At 51.4% G+C, this 19988-nt stretch overlaps 2 protein-coding genes across 3 annotated transcripts; both read left to right on the top strand.

Annotated features, from left to right (window-relative positions):
• The first annotated feature begins 326 nt into the window (after nt 1-326).
• On the top strand, nt 327-7521 carry POLE4 (DNA polymerase epsilon 4, accessory subunit). Of its 2 annotated transcripts, none has more exons than XM_070931946.1 (4): nt 327-545; nt 1124-1208; nt 2097-2138; nt 7339-7521. In XM_070931946.1, exons 1-4 carry the CDS (start codon nt 327-329, stop codon nt 7386-7388), a joined length of 396 nt encoding a protein of 131 aa, XP_070788047.1. In that variant the 3' UTR covers nt 7389-7521. The 2 variants fall into 2 exon arrangements, with proteins under 2 accessions (XP_070788047.1, XP_070788048.1); XM_070931947.1 differs by lacking the exon at nt 7339-7521 and adding an exon at nt 3605-3777.
• A 1690-nt stretch (nt 7522-9211) lies between these two features.
• On the top strand, nt 9212-19274 carry LOC139313973 (uncharacterized). The gene is made up of 6 exons (XM_070939474.1): nt 9212-9223; nt 9294-9402; nt 15672-15805; nt 16557-16830; nt 17402-17586; nt 19230-19274. The coding sequence occupies exons 1-6, from the start codon at nt 9212-9214 to the stop codon at nt 19272-19274; spliced, it is 759 nt and encodes a 252-aa protein (XP_070795575.1).
• The last annotated feature ends 714 nt before the right edge of the window (nt 19275-19988 follow it).

Genomic DNA, 19988 nt, shown 5'->3' with positions numbered 1-19988 from the left:
GGAGGTCTTCTAGTCCAGCCCCCTGCTCAAGCAGGAGAACCTATGCCTTTTCAGACAAGTGACTGTAAATCCAGCAACGCCACGTGTTGTGTGAGTGCGGCCATGCAAGGGCAGCGGCTCCTCTTCTTCCGAGATCCTTGCAAGCCATTGCGTTCCGCAAAGTCACGCCTTCGCCACGCGGTGGCGCCCGCGGGCACCCATCCTTCCCCTCTCCTCCTTCCTTCCTCCCTCCCTCCCGCAGGGCGGCGCCGGAGGACGTAGGAGGCGTGGCAGGCAAGCGATGGCGTCAGCGGCGCTTGCGCACTAGCAGCTCCGAGGTGGCCAAGATGGCGGCGCCCGTGGCGGCGGGGGGAAGCGCCGCGGCGCCGGAGGAGCTCGAAGCGCCGGTAGCCGCGGCGGTGGCGCCGGCAGCAACGGCGGCGGCGGTGGCGGGGCCTTCGCGTCCGGCTCGACTGCCGCTGTCTCGCGTGAAGGCGCTGGTGAAGGCCGACCCGGACGTCACCCTCGCCAGCCAGGAGGCGGTCTTCGTCTTGGCGCGCGCCGCGGTGAGTGGGCGGGGCGGCGCCTCCCGGGCCAATCAGGAACCGTCTTGCCTGCGCCGGGGCGTGGCTTCGCCTTTTTTATTTTTCCCTCGGGCCGCCAGAGGGCGCAGTTCCGTCCCTCCCGCTCTGGGCAGCGAAGGCGAAGCAGGCTTCGAAGAGGCTGGGATGGGGCACCACGCGGAGATCCCGGCCAGGCTGGTACAAGCGCTCCGCTCAGGCTCAGAGGTTGACTTGGTTGGCTAACGAGACTCCCAGCTCAGCAGGCGGCCAAAAGCCCATGGTTGCCCTCTGCGGAGATGCTCTGCCGCCGCCAGTTAGGATTCTCGGCCGGCGGCGCCCTCTTTGCCTGTCCTACCTTGCAGGGAAGGGGCTGTGCTAGCCATGGTGGGGGCCAGGTCTGCTGGGCAAAGCGGGGCCAAGAGGTGGGCGGTCCCTTGCAGGGAGGAAGACCCCTGTGGTGGGGGTCTAGCATCCTCCTCCTGACCAGGGCCCCCCTGCCTTCCGCACCTGCAGTGGAACCGCTCAGCGTCTCTTGGCTGATCTGCCTCCCCCCAACCCCACCCCCCATTCTGCCTCCCCAGGAGTTGTTTGTGGAAACCATCTCCAAGGACGCCTTCATCCACACCCAGCACGGAAAGAGGAAGACCCTGCAGAGGAAGGACCTGGGTGGGTCAGCCTTCCCCTCCCCCTCCTCCTTTCCGCAGACCCCCCACCCCACCCCCTTCTAGCACTGATGATGTTGCCAGGTTGGGTCATGAAACGTCTGCAAGAAAACCATCAAGCTCAGAGAGCACCAAAAACATCCCCCCCCATCCTCCTTTCTGCAAACCCCACTCCTTTTTAGCACTGATGACGTTACCCAGCTGGGTCATGAAATGTCTGCAAGAAAACAATGAAACACCAAGGACCCCACAGCCCCCCCCCCACTCCTCCACCCCTTCTACCACTGATGCAGGGCTGGTTGAGAAGGACGTGGTCTGTGCAGCTTGGCTCCAGCAGCTCCAGCTGAGCCCGCCTACCATTTGGGGAGGGGGTGGAAGGGAAACTGCCATCCTGGAGCGGGTGGCACCCCCCCCCCTCGCAGCCTTTCACAGTTCTCCAGGGCCCGTCCAGTGGGCTTCACTTGTGCATTGGTCCTCTGTCCAGTCTGCGGGTGGCCCAAGTCTCACCCGAGTGGGCCAGAGCCATGGCAAAAACGATCACCTGGTGGTAACGTTTCCAACCCGCCCATTACTGCTCACAAAAAGCTTGTGGCTTTTAATAAAATGCGTGGGTCGTACAAAGTGCTGACGGAGTCCAGTTTTCAAATGTTAGTCTTTGGGTTTTTTCAGTTGTGTGGTGGGCTCTGGTGGGACGAGGGCCTTGAGCTGTGTTTAATTTTTTTTTCCTTACCACGAATTTTTACTTGTGATATTTTCCCCCCGTACAGTTTTCTATTATATTTGTTATTCTGTTCTAAATTTCCTGGAGTCAAAACGATTCAACAGCATGCTCACCAACAACAAATCTTCATTAAAAAAACAAACAAACGGGTGTCGATTTTTCCTTCTGCAGACAATGCCATTGAAGCCCTGGATGAGTTTGCCTTTCTGGAAGGTAAGGGGTCTGTTTGGGTATCTGCCTGACTTAAAATAAAATATTTTAAGGACTCATTTATTTAACAGAAGAGTTGGAAGGGACCTTGGAGGTCATCCAGTCCACCCCCCGCACAAGCAGGAGGCCCTACACCATTGCTGACAGATGGCAGTCCAGTCTCTTCTTCAAAGCTTCCAGGGATGAAGCTCCCACAACTTCCGAAAGCAACTTCTGTTCCATCAGTTGATTGTTCTCACTGTCAGAAAATTCCTCCTTATTTCCAGGTTGAATCTCTCCTTGGTCAGTTTCCATCCATTCTTCCTTATCTGGCCTTCAGGTGCCTTGGAAAATAGCTTGGCCCCCGTCCTCCTCTCTGTGGCAGCCCCTCAAATATTGGAAGACTGCTGTCCTGTCTCCCCTGGTCCTTCTCTTCCCTAGACAGCCATGCCCAGTTCCTGCAACGGTTCTTCATATGTTTTAGCCTCCGGTCCCCTCATCATCCTGGTTGCTCTTCTCTGCTCTTTTTCTAGAGTCTCAATGTCTTTTTTATAGTGTGGTGACCAAAACTGGATGCACTACACTAGGTGTGTGGTCTTACTAAGGCTAAGAGCCTTGATGGTTGTGGGGCTTCCCCCAAAGGCTGCCTGTTGGGAGACCGGTGGGCTTCCTTGGGTGGTTGGTGGGCCACGGGGAAGATAGGCTGATGGACTAGACAAGAGTTTCTCACATTTAGTAACTTTTAAAAGTGGGTGGATTTCAAACTCCCAGCGTTCTCCAGCCAGCATTTTTCGATGGGTCGACTTCAACTCCCAGAATTCCTTCCGGTTGGGGAATTCTGGGAATCGAAGTCCACCCGTCTCAAAAAGTGGCCAATTTTGAGCAACCCTTAGCTGGGCCTAGCTGCATATTTCTCCTCCTTGCCACTGTTTTGTGCTATTTCTGGTCCCTAAGGGCCAAAACCTGAACAAAGCCCTCAAGAATTTAAGTGGTGCAAGCTATTCTAATTAAATTGCAAGACAATTTAAAAATATTAGACAAAATTAAATTGCAAGATAAGGAAAAGAAGAATTAGGGGCAGCACGATAGCAGGATTCCAAAGCACCAGAAGGCAGGACAAGAAACAATGATTGGAAATTAATCAGAGAGAGAAGCAACCTGGAATTAAAGGAGGAATGTCCTAACAGTGAGGACAATTAACCGATGGAACAGCTTGCCACCAGAAGTCATGGACGCTCCATCACTGGAGGTTTTTAAGAAGAGGCTGGACAGCCATTTGTCTGAAATGGTCTAGGGTCTCCTGCTTCAGCAGGGGGTTGGACTAGATGACCCTTAAGGTCCCTTCCAGCTCTATTCTCTATTCTATTCTAAATAACAGAACAGAAATACTGTATAATTTAATCCAGGAAGCACAGAGATAAAATATTTTGCCAAGGAGAAAAATTGAATTCTCAAAAATGTGTTTTTTTGGGGGGGCGGTGGGTATCCAGGAACGCTGGACTGACCCGTTCGGAAGACGCGTGCCCAGAAGGAAAGACCGAGGTGCTGCCTCCCTCTTTGCCTGTCAAGGAAGACCCTCCGAAAAATCCCTTTGTATAGAGCCAGTTGTGCGATTTGTACATATATGGTGTTATTTTCTCTTAATACATGTATTTTTTCCATATCCATTTTGCAGTCTGGATTTTACATGGCTCCGAAGCCTATCTGAGGGAATTCACCAGGGGCGAGGCTTGCCCCCCCCCCGCCCCCCAGGTGCCCAGATCTAGGGGGTGGGGGAAGCGAGGTTTTTTTGGGTCAGGCAGCTCAGCTGCTGCTTTCTTCTTCTTCCACCCGCTTCCTCTTTGGATGCCAGTGGGCAGCTTTGCTCTGCATTTGCTGGGCCTCTCCATGCCAGCAAGGAAATTGATTGGGGTGGTGAGGAAGACGGGCATGTTGGTACTGCCACCCTCCAAGCCTTGGCATTCCTTGGAAAGCGGTGCCATCTCCCCTGGTTCTGCCCGCAGGGAAAGGGCCTCATTTTCACCAAATAAAGGAGAATATGTGGGGAGGGGGCTGTCCTTTCGCTTTGAAACCCTCTTCCTCTGGGGCAGAAGGGGGCCTAAGGGAGGGGAGGAATAAAGAGCCCGAGGGGACAACTTTCTCCCCATCATTGGCACAGCCTTCTCCTGATGGAGGGTGGCAGAGAGCCAGTGTGGTCTAGTGGTAGGGCACCAGGCAAGAAAGCAAGAGGTCATGAGTTCAAGTCCCACTTTATCCTTGAAACGTTAACCTCATCTGGGTGCCTTTGGGCCAGTTACTCTGTCAGTCCAGCTCACCTCACAGGGTTGTTGTGGGGAAATAGGAGGAGGAAGGTGTGTTTGATAGGTTGGGTTATTTGTAGAAATACTAAAGGTGGCATAACGATACGAAGGAAAGAAAGGAAAGAGAGAAAGAGAAAGAAGACGGAGGAAGGGAGGGAGTGAAGGTAGGAAGGAAAAGGGAGGGAAGAAAAAAGAAAGAAAGAGAGAGAAAGATGGAGGAAGGGAGGGAAGAAAGAGAAAGAAAGAAAGAAAGAAGGTTGGAGAAAACTTCTCTTCCCTGGGAGTGGAATAGTGAGGTGGGTCTCCAGGGGGGTCTTGGCAAGTGTTGCTGGGACCACCCTCAAGTCCCTCATGAGAAAATCCACGAAGGAAATGGGTGGGTGGGTGCCCGTGCCCCCCAACCCCCTGATTCTGCTGCTCTGGTTTGAGTGCTGGCGAAAGGTAGGTATGGTGTGTGTCCTTTGGAGAGGGTGTGGAGTGGGGCATCTGTGGGGGTCTGGCACACACACCCGGGGCAGAAAGAGCCCCTTGTACTCCTAGGGCAGTGTGGTTCAACCTTTTAAGAGGGCTGGACTTCGACTCCCAGAATTCTCCAGCCAGCCTTGGGGGTTGAAGCCCCTCCCCGCCTTCTGAAAAGGGGCCCAGGTTGAAAAAACACTTCGTTTAGGATAGCATAAAATCCAGAGTTTCTTTTCCGACTCCCAAATTTGATTCAAAAGGCAGAAGCTCAGGAAGGTTGGCTGACCAAAGAGCCCCCTTTTTAAATTCCACCCCATTGGCATTCCTGCTGGGCCAAATTAAGGAGAAGGCTGCTTCTCAGCAGCCCCAGGACGGACGGACACCGTGTTTGGAAAGTTCCCGACTTGGTGCCCGTTTAGTTAGTATTTGTGTGCCCAGCATGCTTGCATCAATGTGGGCAGTGGGCAAGGCCTCCAAAGTGCCCATCGCTTTAGTGCAGCCTCTGCAGAGGGCACGGGCAGCCTGAAAACCACAGCCCCTCCCCCCCCAACCCGGCTTATTCGCCCGGCAGCATCTTTTGGGGAGCCCCCCTCGTCCTTGAGAAATCCCCCTGAGCACAAAACTTGGAGCAATCCTAAAATAATAAAAATAAAAAAGTAAAATAAAATTAGAAAAATAAAATAAAAAATAAAATAACAAAAAATAAAATAGTGCATTTTAAAAAGCCTGATCTGAGTTTTACTGAAAGTTCGGGAGGGGGGCGTTTCCTTTGGGTGGGGCAAGTGGGGGGGGGGAGAGCTCCCCTTGCAGAACTGGAGAGGGGGCTGCTCTCCCCTCTTGGAAGGGGGGGGACCCCTTTCTTGGCACATTTGCATAGGCTGCTTGGGGTGATTGAAGTCCCTTTTTTCTTTCTTATCTTTTGGTGATCAAAGAGACACTCAGCCTCCCCCCCCCCCAGCCTGTCTTTCTTCTTTGGGACTTGAAAGGCAGACGGAGGGGGGGAGGGGGGGCTCCAGGTGGGGCAGTCCGGCCACCCCCTGGGGGGATGCAGACCCCTTTCTCACCTGGACCGGCTTTGAAGTGGGGCCGGTGCCCCCCTGTCCAGCCGTCTCCCTGTCCTGCCAGGGGGTGTCCTGAGCTGGCTCCAGAGCTGAATGACCCCCCTTCCTCAACTGGTCCTCAGTATAAATCCCCAGGAGTGACCCCCCAGACACAAGCCGGGAACCTTCCTTGCTGGAACCATGCAGCTCCTGGCGTGGCTGACCTGTCTCTCCGGCCTCCTGGGTAAGTCCTGACCCTGACCGGCTCCCCCAGCCCCATTTGGGAAATATGGAGGGGTCCAGAGAGCCCCAAAGGCTGGGCACCCGAAGGGCCACTGCAGAAGCGGGGGGGGGGCTTTCCTTGCAGGAAGATTGCAGGAGGCCCTCTGAGCAAAGTTGGCTCCGACTGCCTTGCCCATGCTCCTCAGCCAGCACACTCAGATGGCTGGGGATGATGGGAGATGCAGCTGGAGGGGAGCAGGTATGAGCGAGGAAGAGAGCCAGGTGAGTCCAGGGTTGCAAAAAATTAGGAGTGCGGCCGCACCTTTTCCTGGTCAATGTTTACTGCGAGGGAGAATTTAAGAGAAGAAGAGAGCCGGAAGGGACCTCGGAGGTCCTCTAGTCCAACCCCCTGCTCAGGCAGGAGACCCAATGCCATTTTGGGCCAATGGTTGTCCAATCTCTTCTTAAAAGCCTCCAGTGATGAAACTCCCACAACTTCTGGGCAGAAGCTGTTCTCCCCGTCAGGAAATTTCTCCTTAGTTCTGTGCTGAGTAAAATTTCTGAGTGGGAAAAGGTGCTCTGAGCAAAGAGTCCTCCTGCCTCAGGGCCTCAGCTGGCCAGGCAGGCTCCCAGGACGATGCCCCCAGCCCCACCTCCACCTCCCTCAGCTCATGCTCGGGGGCAGAGGACAGGGGAGGTTTCGGTGAGGTTGCCTGACGGCTATTGCCAAGAGCTGAACAGAGCTTCCTTGTTCAGGAGCACTGTATCCAAAAACAAGTGAGGACAAAGAAGGAAGATGCTCGTATCCCAGAGACGCTTGAGTCAGCACCAGGCTGTGGGGGGGGGGGGGGAGCCTTCCCAGCTTTTTCTACAACCTTTTTGCTTTTTTCATTCCATTGAATGCCCCCTTCTCTCCCCCTCCCCCGTGGATAATTGGGAGAGCTGAATGGAACCTCCATGTTCAGCAGAGGGCTAGACTAGAAGACCTCCAAGGTCCCTTCCAATTGTGGCATTCTGTAAGGGTCTCCTTGAGCAGGGGGTTAGAATAGATGGTCTCTAAGGCCCCTTCCAATCCTATTATTCTGTGATTCTGTAAGGGTCTCCTGTTTGAGCTCACACTATTTATTATTTTTTTTAAAACAAACTCTACCTCTCGGAGCAAAGCACCCAAATAAATAAATTTCTCCATCCCTTAATCTGCAGATTACAGGAGGGAGCAGTTTAGGACCTTCCTGATCCCAGCAGGGGATTAGATCTGCCGCTTCGCCTGGGCTGCCCAGCCTTCTTCCTGGCTTTAAGGCATCTCTCGGCCAGGACTGGCTTGGAAATCAGTCCCTCCCGTGGCTTTCAGTCTAAGGAAGGCAAGCAGAGAAGGCCCTTCCAGAAAACGACCTTCGACGGCAGTTCTGCTTCAGAAAAAGTCTGTTGCTCCCTTTTGCAACAGAGGGAAATACAGAATTTAGCCTCATCAATTGTCTATTCTATTTTTTTTTAAAAAATTGATTTATATGCCGCCCTTCTCCGGAGACTCAGGGCGGCTTACAATGCGTTAAGCAATAGCCTTCATACTTTTGTATATTTTATACGAAGTCAGCTTATTGCCCCCACAAACTGGGTCCTCATTTTACCCACCTTAGAAAGGATGGAAGGCTGAGTCAACCTTGAGCCTTGGAGAGATTCGAACCAGCAGTAAATTGCAGGCAGCTGTGTTAATAACAGGGTGCGTAGACCACTGTACTATCAAGGCTCCTATGACTGATTGCTTTTAAAAGTTTTCAGATTTTTTTTTAAAAAAGAACAAATTACATGAGGGCCAATTCAGGACCTGCCGAGTGACTTTCAAGGGCCAGAGATGCTCACACCGAGGACCCTGGTGACTGCAAGAATGAAAACACACAGAGAGGGGCAAACAATTTAACTTCTGGCGAGAACTCTCTCTTTTTTCCCCCAAAACATGCAGCTCTTTTTTACTTTTCTTCAGCTGCGATCTTGGCTCTTGGAATAGATTCAGAATTCGCACAGCTTCACTCTGCCAGGTGTTTTTAGTTTGGTTGTGTACAGGGAGTCTTCCACTTACGACCAAAATTGAGCCCAGTATTTCTGTTGCTAAGTGAAATATGGGTTAAAATGGGTTTTGCCCCGTTTTACGACCTCTCTTGCCACCGTCGTTAAGTGAATCACTGCCAGTTGTTAAGTTATTAACACAGTTGTTAAGCTTCCCCCCCCTTGACTTTGCTGGCCAGAAGGTCGCAGGCGTGGATCACGTGACCAGCAGGGCACGGCAACCGTCATAAGTATGAGTCAATTGCCAAGCGCCTGAATTTTGATCACGTGACCGTGGGGATGCTGCAACGGTCGTAAGTGTGAAAAATGGTCCTAAGTCACTTTGTTTGGTGCCATTGTCACCGTAAATGGTCGCTAAATGAAACTGCAGTGTGTTAGGGGAAAATCCTGCTTCTTTATCGGATCCAGAAAAAATGGCCAAGTGATTCTAAGCCTCCCAGAGTTGGGTTCCCTTATGGGCAGCCAATCAATCAATAAAACAAACAAACAAACAAGCAAACAGCTAGCAAGAACTGGGCTCTGCACTTCAACATCAGGGGCAAGACTCGGCGGTGCCCCCTCGGGCCCAGGGACCCAGCCTTCTCCGTCTGGCCAGGATCAAAAGCCCAGCAGGACGAGGTGAAAGGCCTCTGGAGGAAAAACAGAATTTTTGCTAGAGAAAAAAGTGGTTTTGGGGGGCCAGCCTGTCCAGGACATCCCCAAACTTCAGAAGTTGTGGGTGCCTCCAGCACTGGAGGCTTTTAAGAAGGGCCTGGGCAACCATTTGTCTGAAACGGTATCGGGTTTCCCGCTTGAGGAGGGGAGGTTGGACTAGAAGACCTCTAAGGTCCCTTCCAACTCTGTTCTTTTATGATATTTTACGTATGCTGTTGTGACTGAGCAGCCAATCAGTGGAAGAGCTTGCGTCGTGGAGTTGTGGGGGCTCCATCGCTGGAGATTTTCAAAACTAGACCAGCCAGCCAGTTGGCCAGGACGGTGTAAGGCTCCTGCCCTGAGCAGGGGGTTGGACTACATGACCTCCAAGGTTCCTTCCAACTCGATTGTTCTGTTCTGAGAAATTCTTCCTGGAGCTTCTGAACTTCTCCACCCTGCAGGCTATAAATCTGCCATTTGTGCCCCCAGGTGCCGGAGTGGCCGGCCGAAACCTGCCGGCCGAGCGAGGTTGTTGCAAGAGACAAAGCCGCCTGGTCTTCCTCGGACACGGTGAGTTGGGAATTCATCCTCAGTTTTGCTCTGGGGAGTTTCCTTTGCAAGGCCCTTCCGTCTCTCCTGTGAGGGTTGCGGGGGGGGGGGAGATCAAAGAAATTAAGAAGATCAAAAGATCAAAGATGACCGAAGAAGAGACTGGACAGCCATCTGTCTGAAATGGTATAGCCTCTCCTTCCTGAGCAGGGGGTTAGACTAGAAGACCTCCAGGGTCCCATCCAGCTCTATTCTGATTGAAGTGCAAACCCTTTCTCCCCCAAACTCACTGAATGGCCAATTAAAGAATCAAGGAAGGCAGGAGAGAACTGGGGATTTTTTGGGGGGGGTGGGGGGTGTTGGCACTGCCTTAGCGGACCTTCCAAAATTTGCAAACACCGGAGTCAGTCAACATCTGGGGAGGAGGCTCTGTGTGAAGCCTCCCACAATACACAAGTTTCCCTGCCTTTATTTTCTTCATCCAATTGAGAAAGACGGAAAGAGAAATAACTCCAGATGAAGGTAGAGAAAGGGGGGGGGGGTTGTTGTTTACTTCATCCGTCATTTGACCCATTGGTCAGCTGCAACTGGACAAATCTTGCCAATCTCCCTGGAATATTTTGGAAAGGATGACCTTTGATATCACCCCAAATCCTCCCTGCCTCCACTTTCCCTCCTCCAGAGCCCCCATCTTTTTTGCAGGAGCCTTGCTGGAGGCAAGGAAAAAAATTATTTTATTTCATTTATCAAATTTATTTGCTGCCCATCTCAGGGTTCAAGGTGACTCTGAGCATCTTGAGAATCCTTGGCTCTTTTTGGGGGGTGGACCATGGGAGACCCCAGAAAACCTCCAAGATTTCAATCAGAATAGAGCTGGAAGGGGCCTTAGAGGTCTTCTAGCCCAACCAGCTGCTCAAACAGGAGGCCATATACCATTCTAGGCAGACGGTTGTCCAGTCTCTTCTTAAAAACCTCCAGTGATGGAGCATCCACAACTTCTGGTGGCAAGTTGTTCCACTGGTTAATTGTCCTCACCGTCAGGAAGTTTCTCCTTAATTCTAAAGTGCTTCATTAGTTTCCATCCGTTGCTTCTTGTCCTGCCTTCAGGTACTTTAGATAATAGGTTGACCCCCTCTACTTTGTGGCAGCCCCTCAAATACTGGAAGACTGCTATCGTGTCACCCCTGGTCCTCCTTTTCTGTAGGCTAGCCATTAAAGGTAAAGGTTCCCCTTGCACATATGTGCTAGTCGTTCCCGACTCTAGGGGGCAGTGCTCAACTCCGTTTCAAAGCCGAAGAGCCAGCGCTGTCCGAAGACGTCTCCGTGGTCATGTGGCCGGCATGACTCAACGCCAAAGGCACACGGAACGCTCTTCCCTTCCCACCAAAGGTGGTCCCTATTTTTCTTTCTTTCTTTTTTTTTACAAACTTTATTCAATATAAAAAGATAAAAATTATACAAAAAGTTCTTAACTCTAAAAATACATTCAAAACTATTTATAAACAAGACTAACAAACAAATATCATGTATATATTTGCATACTTATATATTATAGACAGGTAATCCTGTTGGGTCCCTATTTTTCTACTTGCGTTTTTTACGTGCCTTCGAACTGCTAGGTTGGCAGAAGCTGGGACAAGTAATGGAAGTTCACCCCGTTATGTGGCAGCAGGGATTCGAACTGCTGAACTGCTGACCTTTCGATGGACAAGCTCAGCATCTTAGCCACTGAGCCACCACATCTCTTAGGCTACCCATACTCATTTCCAATTTTTTTCCTTCCTCGCCAGACCGTAAAGTCTTGGTGGGGCTTTCTCCATGGGGCTGGGTGGGCAGAGGGTCCAGGCGTGAGCAGATCCTCAGACCTCAAGAGGGTCCCCTTGGCTGCCCTTTGGCCCCATCTTGGCAGCTGAGTCCCCATCGCCCTCCAAGGGTCTCCGAGAGGAAGCCCTCTGAACACCCCAGGCTGCAACTCCCTGGTCTCAAAGCCGGTGTGTGTGATTATTATAAAGAGCCTTGGTGGCACAGCAGACTAAAGTGCTGGGATTTTTTTGTTTTTTTTTTAATTAGATTTCTATGCCGCCCTTCTCCGGAGACTCAGGGCAGCTTACAGTGCATTAAGCCTTCATCCTTTTTATATTTATACAAAGTCTGCTTATTGCCCCCACAATCCGGGTCCTCATTTCACCTACCTTTGAAAGGATGGAAGGCTGAGTCAACCTTGAGCCTGGGGAGATTTGAACTTACTTTAATTGCAGACAGCTGGTATTAAATTACAGTGCTTCTGTCTGTTGAGCTAAACCAGACTCCTGGTGTTAAGTAACACCAGCTGCCTGCAATTACTGCGAGTTCAAATCTCACCAGGCTCAAGGTTGACTCAGCCTTCCATCCTTCCGAGGTAGATAAAATGAGGACCCGGATTGTGGGGGCAATAAGCTGACTTTGCATAAAAAAGAACACCACTTGGGGGGGCCCAAAAGCCGTACTAAGCAGGTATATACAAAAGTATGAAGGCTGTTGCTTAACGCATTGTAAGCCGCCCTGAGTCTCCGGAGAAGGGCGGCATATAAATCGAACCAATAAATAAATTAGCCATTCATTCATTCATTATACCAATTTATGGGGCCGCCCAACTCACACACAGGTGACTCTGGGCAGCTTGTGGTTGTTAGTTACGAAGTCATGTCCGACCCATCGCGACCCCCATGGACAATGTTCCTCCAGGCCTTCCTGTCCTCTACCATCCTCTGGAGTCCATTGAAGCTCACGCCAACTGCTTCAGGGACTCCATCTGGCTACCTCGTTCTCTGCCGTCCCCTTCTTCTTCTTTTGCCCTCCATCGTTCCCAGCATGAGGCTCTTCTCCAGGGAGTCCTTCCTTTCTCATTAGGTGGCCAAAGTAGTTGAGTTTCCTCTTCAGGATCTGGCCTTCTAAAGAGCAGTCAGGGTTGATCTCCTCTAGGACTGACCGGTTGGATCTCCTTGCAGTCCAAGGGACTCGCAGGAGTCTCCTCCAGCACGAGAGTTCAAAGGCCCCCATTTTTTGTCTTTCTCAGCCTTCCTTATGGTCCATCCTTCACAGCCGTACATTGCAACTGGGAAAACCATCGCCTTGACTATACACACTTTGGTTGGTATAGTTGGTATATGAGCAGCTTACAACGTTAAAACTCCACAACAGGACAACCTCACCTTGTCCTTGGCGTCAGGAAGACAAACCAGCCAACCACTTGATTGGGGAGTAGTGAAAAAGTGAGAAGAAGGTCCCGGCTGTGATTTGGGGTAGAAACAGGATTTTTAGTGCCGAGAGAAGAGAGCCGGGCCAGAAGGGCAGCCTGGAGGATGACCAGCTCCGCCATTCATCTCCCACCAGGCCAGCCACACGACCCCAAGACCTCCAGGGACCAGGTCATCCTTGCAAAGGACATCGGAGTGTGCTTGGGATGACCCTCTGAAGCTGGGCCAGGAGGTCTTCTGGAGGCAGTGCCTGAAAGGGGAAGGGGGTCCTCCTAATGGAGCCAGGATGGCCACTTGTTGGGGGTGCTGGAGGGGTGGGCTAGATGACCTCCAGACCTCCCTCTTGCTACCCTAAAGCATGGGCTCTGCACTGTTTAGCCTTTAGGTGGACAGTGCAGAAAACGCATCATCGCAAGGAAGGACCCCAGGTAGTCTTACGGTTACTGGCAATGGGGTGGGGGTGGGGAAGAAAGGGCAGAGCTGAAGGGGGGCAGAGATCTCTGCGGAGGGGCTGGGGTGAGGGGGGGGAAAGGGAATCTTTTCCTCCAAAGATAAATGTCCCCCCCTTTTTTGGGGGGGGGGTGAGAGACAGCAAACCAATTAGTAGGGCTATTATTCCTGCAGCCCTGAATGCCAAGGACCACCAAGGGTTGTATTGTTGGCATCCTTCCTGCCCGCCTCTGCCCCCTTCCTCCTTCTCCCCACCCCCCAGCCCCCCAGCCATGATTTTGTATATTGGCCTCTTTGCTGATAATGGCCTGTCTCCCCCTCCCCCCAGTTGCTAATGGAAGACACACACACACACACACACACACACACACACACACACACACACTGGTCCTTCCTTCCTGGCTGGCACTTTTCCACTCACTCAGCCCTGCCTTTGCCCTTCCTCCTGCAAGAATCTCTTTTTTTTATTCCTGGGTTCTGCCCGGTTTTGGCATTGCTCTACTGTACCCCATTGGGACAATAATCATATGGAAAGTATTAATATAGCTCTTTCTCTTTCCCCTATGCGTGTCAGGGAGATGTCTGTCTGTCTGTCTGTCTGTCTGTCTGTCTGTTTATCTATCTATCTATCTATCTATCTATCTATCTATCTATCTATCTATCACCTCCTGCAATTTAAAAAACTGATTAAGTAGCAAAGTGGGGCGGTGTTTTATCTTCTTCCTTTGGCATTTCAGTGCTGAATGATGATTGATTGATTGATCACATTTAGAATATAGAATCCTAGGCTTTGAAGGGACCCTGGAGGTCTTCTAGTCCAGCCCCCTGCTCAAGCAGGAAACCTTCTATCATTCAGAAACTGTCTTGTCTCTTTCACACAATGGGAGTCTTGATTTGGGTGGCGTCCAAATAAAACGTGTAAAAACATAAAAACTGGATATAAAAATGTAAAACATAAGAGGCAAGGATAGTTAAAGTTCGACATTAAAGGTTAATTAAAAGGTGGGGGAGGGGCTTCAGGGTGCTAATCAGCCCACCTCCATTATGTGGGGCCAGTAATGGTGTGATAATTGGTGCAATTAGCAATGGATAATGGATGTGATAATGTGATGAGACAGTAATAGTGATTAGCGCTAGCAGTTCTCTGCTGTCTGTGCTTGCAGGCTACAAATTGCATTGAGAGTCAAATTCTGAATATCCATCCAGCAGGAGGCTGTTTGGGAAAAGGGAAATATCGTTCTGTTATTCCATTAAATGGGATGCAAAATGGGAGACCCAGCTAGGGGTCTGGGAATGCGGAAAAAGAGGCAGCCTGTTTGACAGACATTTTATTATATACAGATTTATTGTTGGAGCTACATAAGGGCTGAATTTTGCAAGGGATAAAATTCCAAATCAATTGTGATCATTTTCGACTTTGGAATTAGGCAAGATTAATTGCAGGGGTGTGTGTGTGCAAAGATAAAGGCAACAAAACTAGGCAAGTAATTTTTGGGGAAAAAGAGGGATGAAAATTGGAATAATAACACTGTGGAGAAATGGATAAGATAGCAGGATAGGCTGAATCTCATGGTCATGTACCACTTTATACCACACTATAAAGCCCTAATAAGACCACACCTAGAGTACTGCATCCAGTTTTGGTCACCAGACTACAAAAAAAGATGCTGAGGCTCTAGAAAAAGTGCAGAGAAGACCAACTAAGATGATTAGGGGACTGGAGACTAAAGCATATGAAGAACATTTGCAGGAACTGGGCATGTCTAGTGAAGAGAAGGACCAGGGGAGACATGAGAACATCTTCCAATATTTGAGGGGCTGTCACAGGGAGGACTTTCCAAAGCACCTGAAGGCCAGACAAGGACTAATGGATGGAAACTGACCAAGGAGAGATTCAACCTAGAAATTAGGAGACATTTTCTGACTTTGAGAGCAATCAACCCATTGAACAGAAGTTGCCTTCGGAAATTGTGGGAGCTTCATCACTGGAAGCTTTCAAGAAGAGACTGGGCTCCCATCTGTCAGAAATGGTGGAGGGTCTCCTGCTTGGGCAGGGGGTCTAGATGACCTCTGAGGTTCCTTCCAACTCTTCTGTTATTCACCCAGGTCACGGTTGTCCCAAAGGTGCTTTTCCAAAAGGCAGCTGGACTTCCTTGGGTTTCTTGAAAACGTTTCAGAACTGAAGAAGCTTCTTGGGTGAGGAGTGCAATGTTTTCAAGGACAAAAAAACCCCAAGAAAGTCCAGTTGTTTTTGGGGAAAAGCATCTTTGGGACAACCTTCTGCTTTTCCAGATGTTGGATGAAGGGAACGTGGCTTGTTCCCTTTCTCTCTCCTTGCAAATGGTGCTACAGCCAGCAGGATAGGGGGTGACTGTTTGAGAATTTATCTGAATCCACAAAGGGGACGAATCTGAGCCACACAGCAAGTTTGCTCCTCGCTCGCACAAAGCTCTGGTTAAAGTCTGGCTTAGGAGGAGGGGCACCTGAAATCCTGGCTCACTGAAAGGTTGGGGGTCTCAGGGTGCTATGGAAGCAAGAGCCTTTTGGGGGGGGGTGAGACCCTGACCCAGACGATGCCCTGTTGGTTTTCCTCTCCCTCCCCAGATCTTTCGGGCAGCCCCGTGAGCGTTGATGTGGGGCTGTGTAGGAGCCTGTGTGGCAGAGGGAAATCCCCCCCTTCAGGATGTCCAGGTCTTCCCAGAGAGCTTTCCCTGTTGAACTTCCACCAGACCCTCAAGGTGAGCCTTCCTTTCCTGGGGCGGCAGCTTCCCCTCTTCCAGAGGTGGCCCTCGCCATCTGGGCTCAGCTGTCCTGGCCAGCCTTGAAGACTTCCCTGGCATCCCTACCCTTAGGCCCATCCTGGCCAGCTGGGTCCAAAGCCTGCATTTGGGGTGGGGGCTTCCTGGTAGCCCACACAGAGCAACGTGCAGAGGGACGAGGGTCCCACAAGGGGTTTTGGGGTGCTGGTTTGGATGGGCGCAGGGCAGTTGTAGTCCGGAGAGGCTTCTGGGCCAAACGTTCTGCCAGCGGGATACTTTGGCCGGGGGGTGGGGGGGAATGAGGAGGGGGAAGAGAAGAATCCATACAGGTGGTGGGGGTGACATCTGGGGGTCCAGGCTGGCTGTTCTTGCTCTGTTGGCAGCATCAGCCAGGAACCACCGGGGGGGGGGCACCCTCAGCCATGATACAACCTCTGGTCACATCCCCCCCAACTCTTATTCTGAAGAATGATCTGAGCCTTTCCTGGGGACCCCCTACCCCCCCCACTCTGGTCCTTTTCTTGGCAGCCAACCCCTCGGGGACCCTGGCTTTCTGCTGGGTTGGGTCTCTGCCTTCTCTGCCCTGACTGAGGGTTTCCTGTTGGCCTCCCATCCACGGACCGATCAGATCGGTCTCTGGGGCATCCTGCGCTCCTCATTCCCCTGGCACCATTTGGCTTCTACCTGATGCCCGGGCATTAACTTAGCCTCCCCGCCCTTGTGTTTGCAGGAGAGGCCCTCGCCGTGGCCAGCCAGGCCCAGGGGAGACCCCCACTCCGAAGGCTGCTGCCCACCCGGCTCCCGCTGCGAGCCCAGCCGCCTCCTGGTGCAGGACCGCTGGCTTCGGGACGGCCCTCGGCAGGTGGAAGTGGTGGACGGCTGCCAGTGCAATGCCAGCCCAGACGAATGCCTCCGGTCGCCAGCCCTGAAGACCTTCTTTCCCGACTCCCCTCTGGAGCAGACCCTGGACGTGGGCAGGTGTGCCGGCCCCCCACCCGCCCGAGGTGAGCCAGCTGCGGCATCCAGCCGAGTGGAGTTCAGCTTTGCCAAGATGACTGGGATGGGGAGCATGGGAGTTGGCTGGGATGGGGAGCATGGGAGTTGCTTGGGGTCCCGGGGTGGGGAGGGCTGTCCTGCAAGGGCCAGAGAGCTGTTCCCTCCTCCCCATGAAAGCAGGCAGAGCTCTGGACACATAAAGGTTGCCTTAACTTCCTACCTCAGGCTGCCTCTCTACTGCAACCCAACTAAGATGAGATGAGATATGAGATAAGAGACAAGATATAGGATAAGATAAAAGATAAGATGATAAAAGATAAAAAGATAAGATAAGCTTTATTGTCATTTTTTTTATCATGGGCACCCACACTACCTACCTACCTACCTACCTACCTACCTAACTAACTAACTAACTAACTAACTAACTAACTAACTAACTAACTAACTAACTAAGCAAGTCCACCAGGAACAACACAGAAAAGAGCCACATGTCTATTTGTGCAAAACGTGGCTTTGCCACTGGGCCCGGGGTGTGGGCCGCTGGTGTCCGGTGGGTGACTCTCTCTGTCCCTCTGCCAGGTGGGCCCTTCTGCGTGCCAACGGCGTTCGACTCGGTCCTCCTGCAGGGCCCCAACGGGAAGCGCCTGGTCCGGATGCTGGGGGGCTGCCAGGGCCAAGGGGCCTCTTGCTACCGGGTGCCCCACTGGGAACATTACTCGGAGGTGGTGCTGAACGCCGAAGGGAGGAAGAGAGAGCAACGGAAGGTCTGTTCTTCCTCTGTGCCTCCCCGTTGCCCCCTGCCCCAGTTTTCCCCCAAGGGCATGATATAGCCCAAGTCACTGGGAAGGGTCTCGGGGTTAGTTTGGGGGAGAAGCAGGAGGGAGGGGCACCAATCCAGGTGGGATCCAAGCAGCATCTCTCCTGCAGCTGGTTTTCCTAGGAAAACCCACCCCCATAATTTTGTAGAAACCTGGAGTTCCTACACCAACTATGACTGCTTCTTAGGGCAGTTTTGGGGTTTTGGTTACTCTAAGTGTCTTGAGTAATTTTAGACAAATTGGTGGTGTGCTAAGAACTGTGGGCCACGTATGGGTGTGAGCTCCTTTATTCAGGCATGGTCTACCTTCAAAGAGGCCCAGTCCTCAACTGAGGCTATCTTGGCTGTTCCTGAATCCGTTGGCATGAATGCCAGCTGGGAAAAGGGGCGGATGCCTTGAACTGGGTCTCTCTCTCTCTCTCTCTCTCTCTCTCTCTCTCTCTCTCTCTCTCCTCGGAGGGTTGTTGTGGTGGGGGGCAAGAGAAAGGAGGATCAGGTCTCTTCGCCATCTTGACATTTATAAAAATAATATCAGGCAAGATAGCCCCCCCCACCCCAATTATTCAAAATAATAATCCTCCCAATGTCACTGTTGGATTGGCAAGTTTTGAGATCCTGGGTATGGGGGGCTGGGGGGCCAGGGGAGGGCTGAAGTCACAGCACCCCGACCCTGGGCACCTGGGCAGAGCTTGGACCCAACCTCAAAAAAGAGGCTGAGAGGAGGGGAGGGGAGGGGAGGAGAAGAGTAGAAAGGGAAGGAGATAGAAGCGGAGAAGAAGAGAGAGGGGAAATAGAGAGGGGACAGGAGAAGGAGAGAAGGAGAAAGGGAAGGAGAGGAGAAGGAAGGAGGGAAGGAAGGAGAGAGAAGGAGAGGGGAGGAGAGAAGAGAGGGAGGAGAAAGAAGAGGAAAGGAGAGGGATGTTGTAAAAATGGGGTGAAATATGGTGTACAGGAGAAAAGAAAACAGATGGGACAGTTTCATATATTTTTTTTCTTGAGGGTTATACTATTGAAACTATAACGGAAGATAATACAGATGCTACAGCACATCGTTTAGATGTTATTGCATACTAGTTAATATTTATATGAAAATTAAAATTTTGTGTAAAAGGCAGGAGTAAAATAATATGAAATAAGGAAAATGGAATGCAATAATAGGAATATGTTTATAAGTATTGAAATGTATGATACACAAGCATCACGCCATTCACACAACGATATGTATAAATTAAAAATAATAATAATAAAACATTGATTTAAAAAAAAAAAAGGGGGGGGGAGCTGTAGCCTTTAAGACTGGCAGGTTGGGAAAACGCCCTCCCCTTAAGAGGCGTTGTGAGGTCGAAAAGGGGGTGCCAGCCTCACCCATCCTCCCCAGCCCACGGGTGCCAGGGATGGATGTGGCAAGGGGAATTTGAGAATTGGATGATGCAAAAAAAGGACTGATACCCTTTATTTGGGGGGGGGGGGGAACCCCACAGGCCAGGCCAGCTTCTTGCAAAGATAGCCCCCCCCTCCATCCCCCACCCCCCCAGCCAAGTGAAAGGAAGGGCAGCCTTTTTCTCTGCTCTTTGTTTGCAAATCTTTCAGGAAATTGACCTGGGAAGGTGCTCAGGAAGATGCCAGCTGAGGTAAGGCAGCCCAGAAGCAGGGGGTGGGGTGGGGAACAGCAGACGCACACACAGGGGCACCTCCCCCAAAAAAATCACACACACACACACACATACAGAGCCCCAGCCATCCCTCCCTTTCATTTCCTCCCGGGGTGTGTATTGGGGTCCTGGGATTAGAGCAGTGACAGACAGCGGAGGGAGGCTGCCCCATTTGCTCCTGGTCTAGGGGTGTCAAGAGAGCGGATAGCCCCCCCCTAAGCCTCCCCCAGAGACTGCAGCGGGAAGGGGGCCCACCTGGCCGCCATCCTTTGGGAAGGCCAGGACAGGAATGTGTTGGAATAGCTGGGAATTCAACATCTGGGGAGAAAGAATGGAGAAAGAGAGGAAGTGGAGAATTCTTCAAATACACTTTGGAGGCCTTTGGATCAGTTCTGATATCTCCATCTGTCATATATATTTCTCTCTCTCTCTCTCTCTCTCTCTCTCTCTCTCTCTCTCTCTCTCTCTCGTGGGGGAGGGGTGTTGCTGCTTTGCTGCTTTTATGTGTATCACTTTTTCTTAGTCTCATCTGCCTTATCAGAACACTTTCCTTTCCTTTCCTTTCCTTTCCTTTCCTTTCCTTTCCTTTCCTTTCCTTTCCTTTCCTTTCCTTTCCTTTCTGTCCTTCTTCTATCTGCCTTTCCCTTTCCTTTCCTTTCCTTTCCCTTTCTTTTCTTCTTCTATCTTCTCTTCCTCT

Source organism: Pituophis catenifer, unplaced genomic scaffold, assembly GCF_029215685.1.
Source record: "Pituophis catenifer annectens isolate HBS135680 unplaced genomic scaffold, rPitCat1.0.hap2 SCAF_1, whole genome shotgun sequence".
Taxonomy (NCBI): domain Eukaryota; kingdom Metazoa; phylum Chordata; class Lepidosauria; order Squamata; family Colubridae; genus Pituophis; species Pituophis catenifer.
The sequence above is the reverse complement of the archived record's forward strand: the minus strand, read 5'-3'. Positions and strand labels throughout refer to the sequence as shown.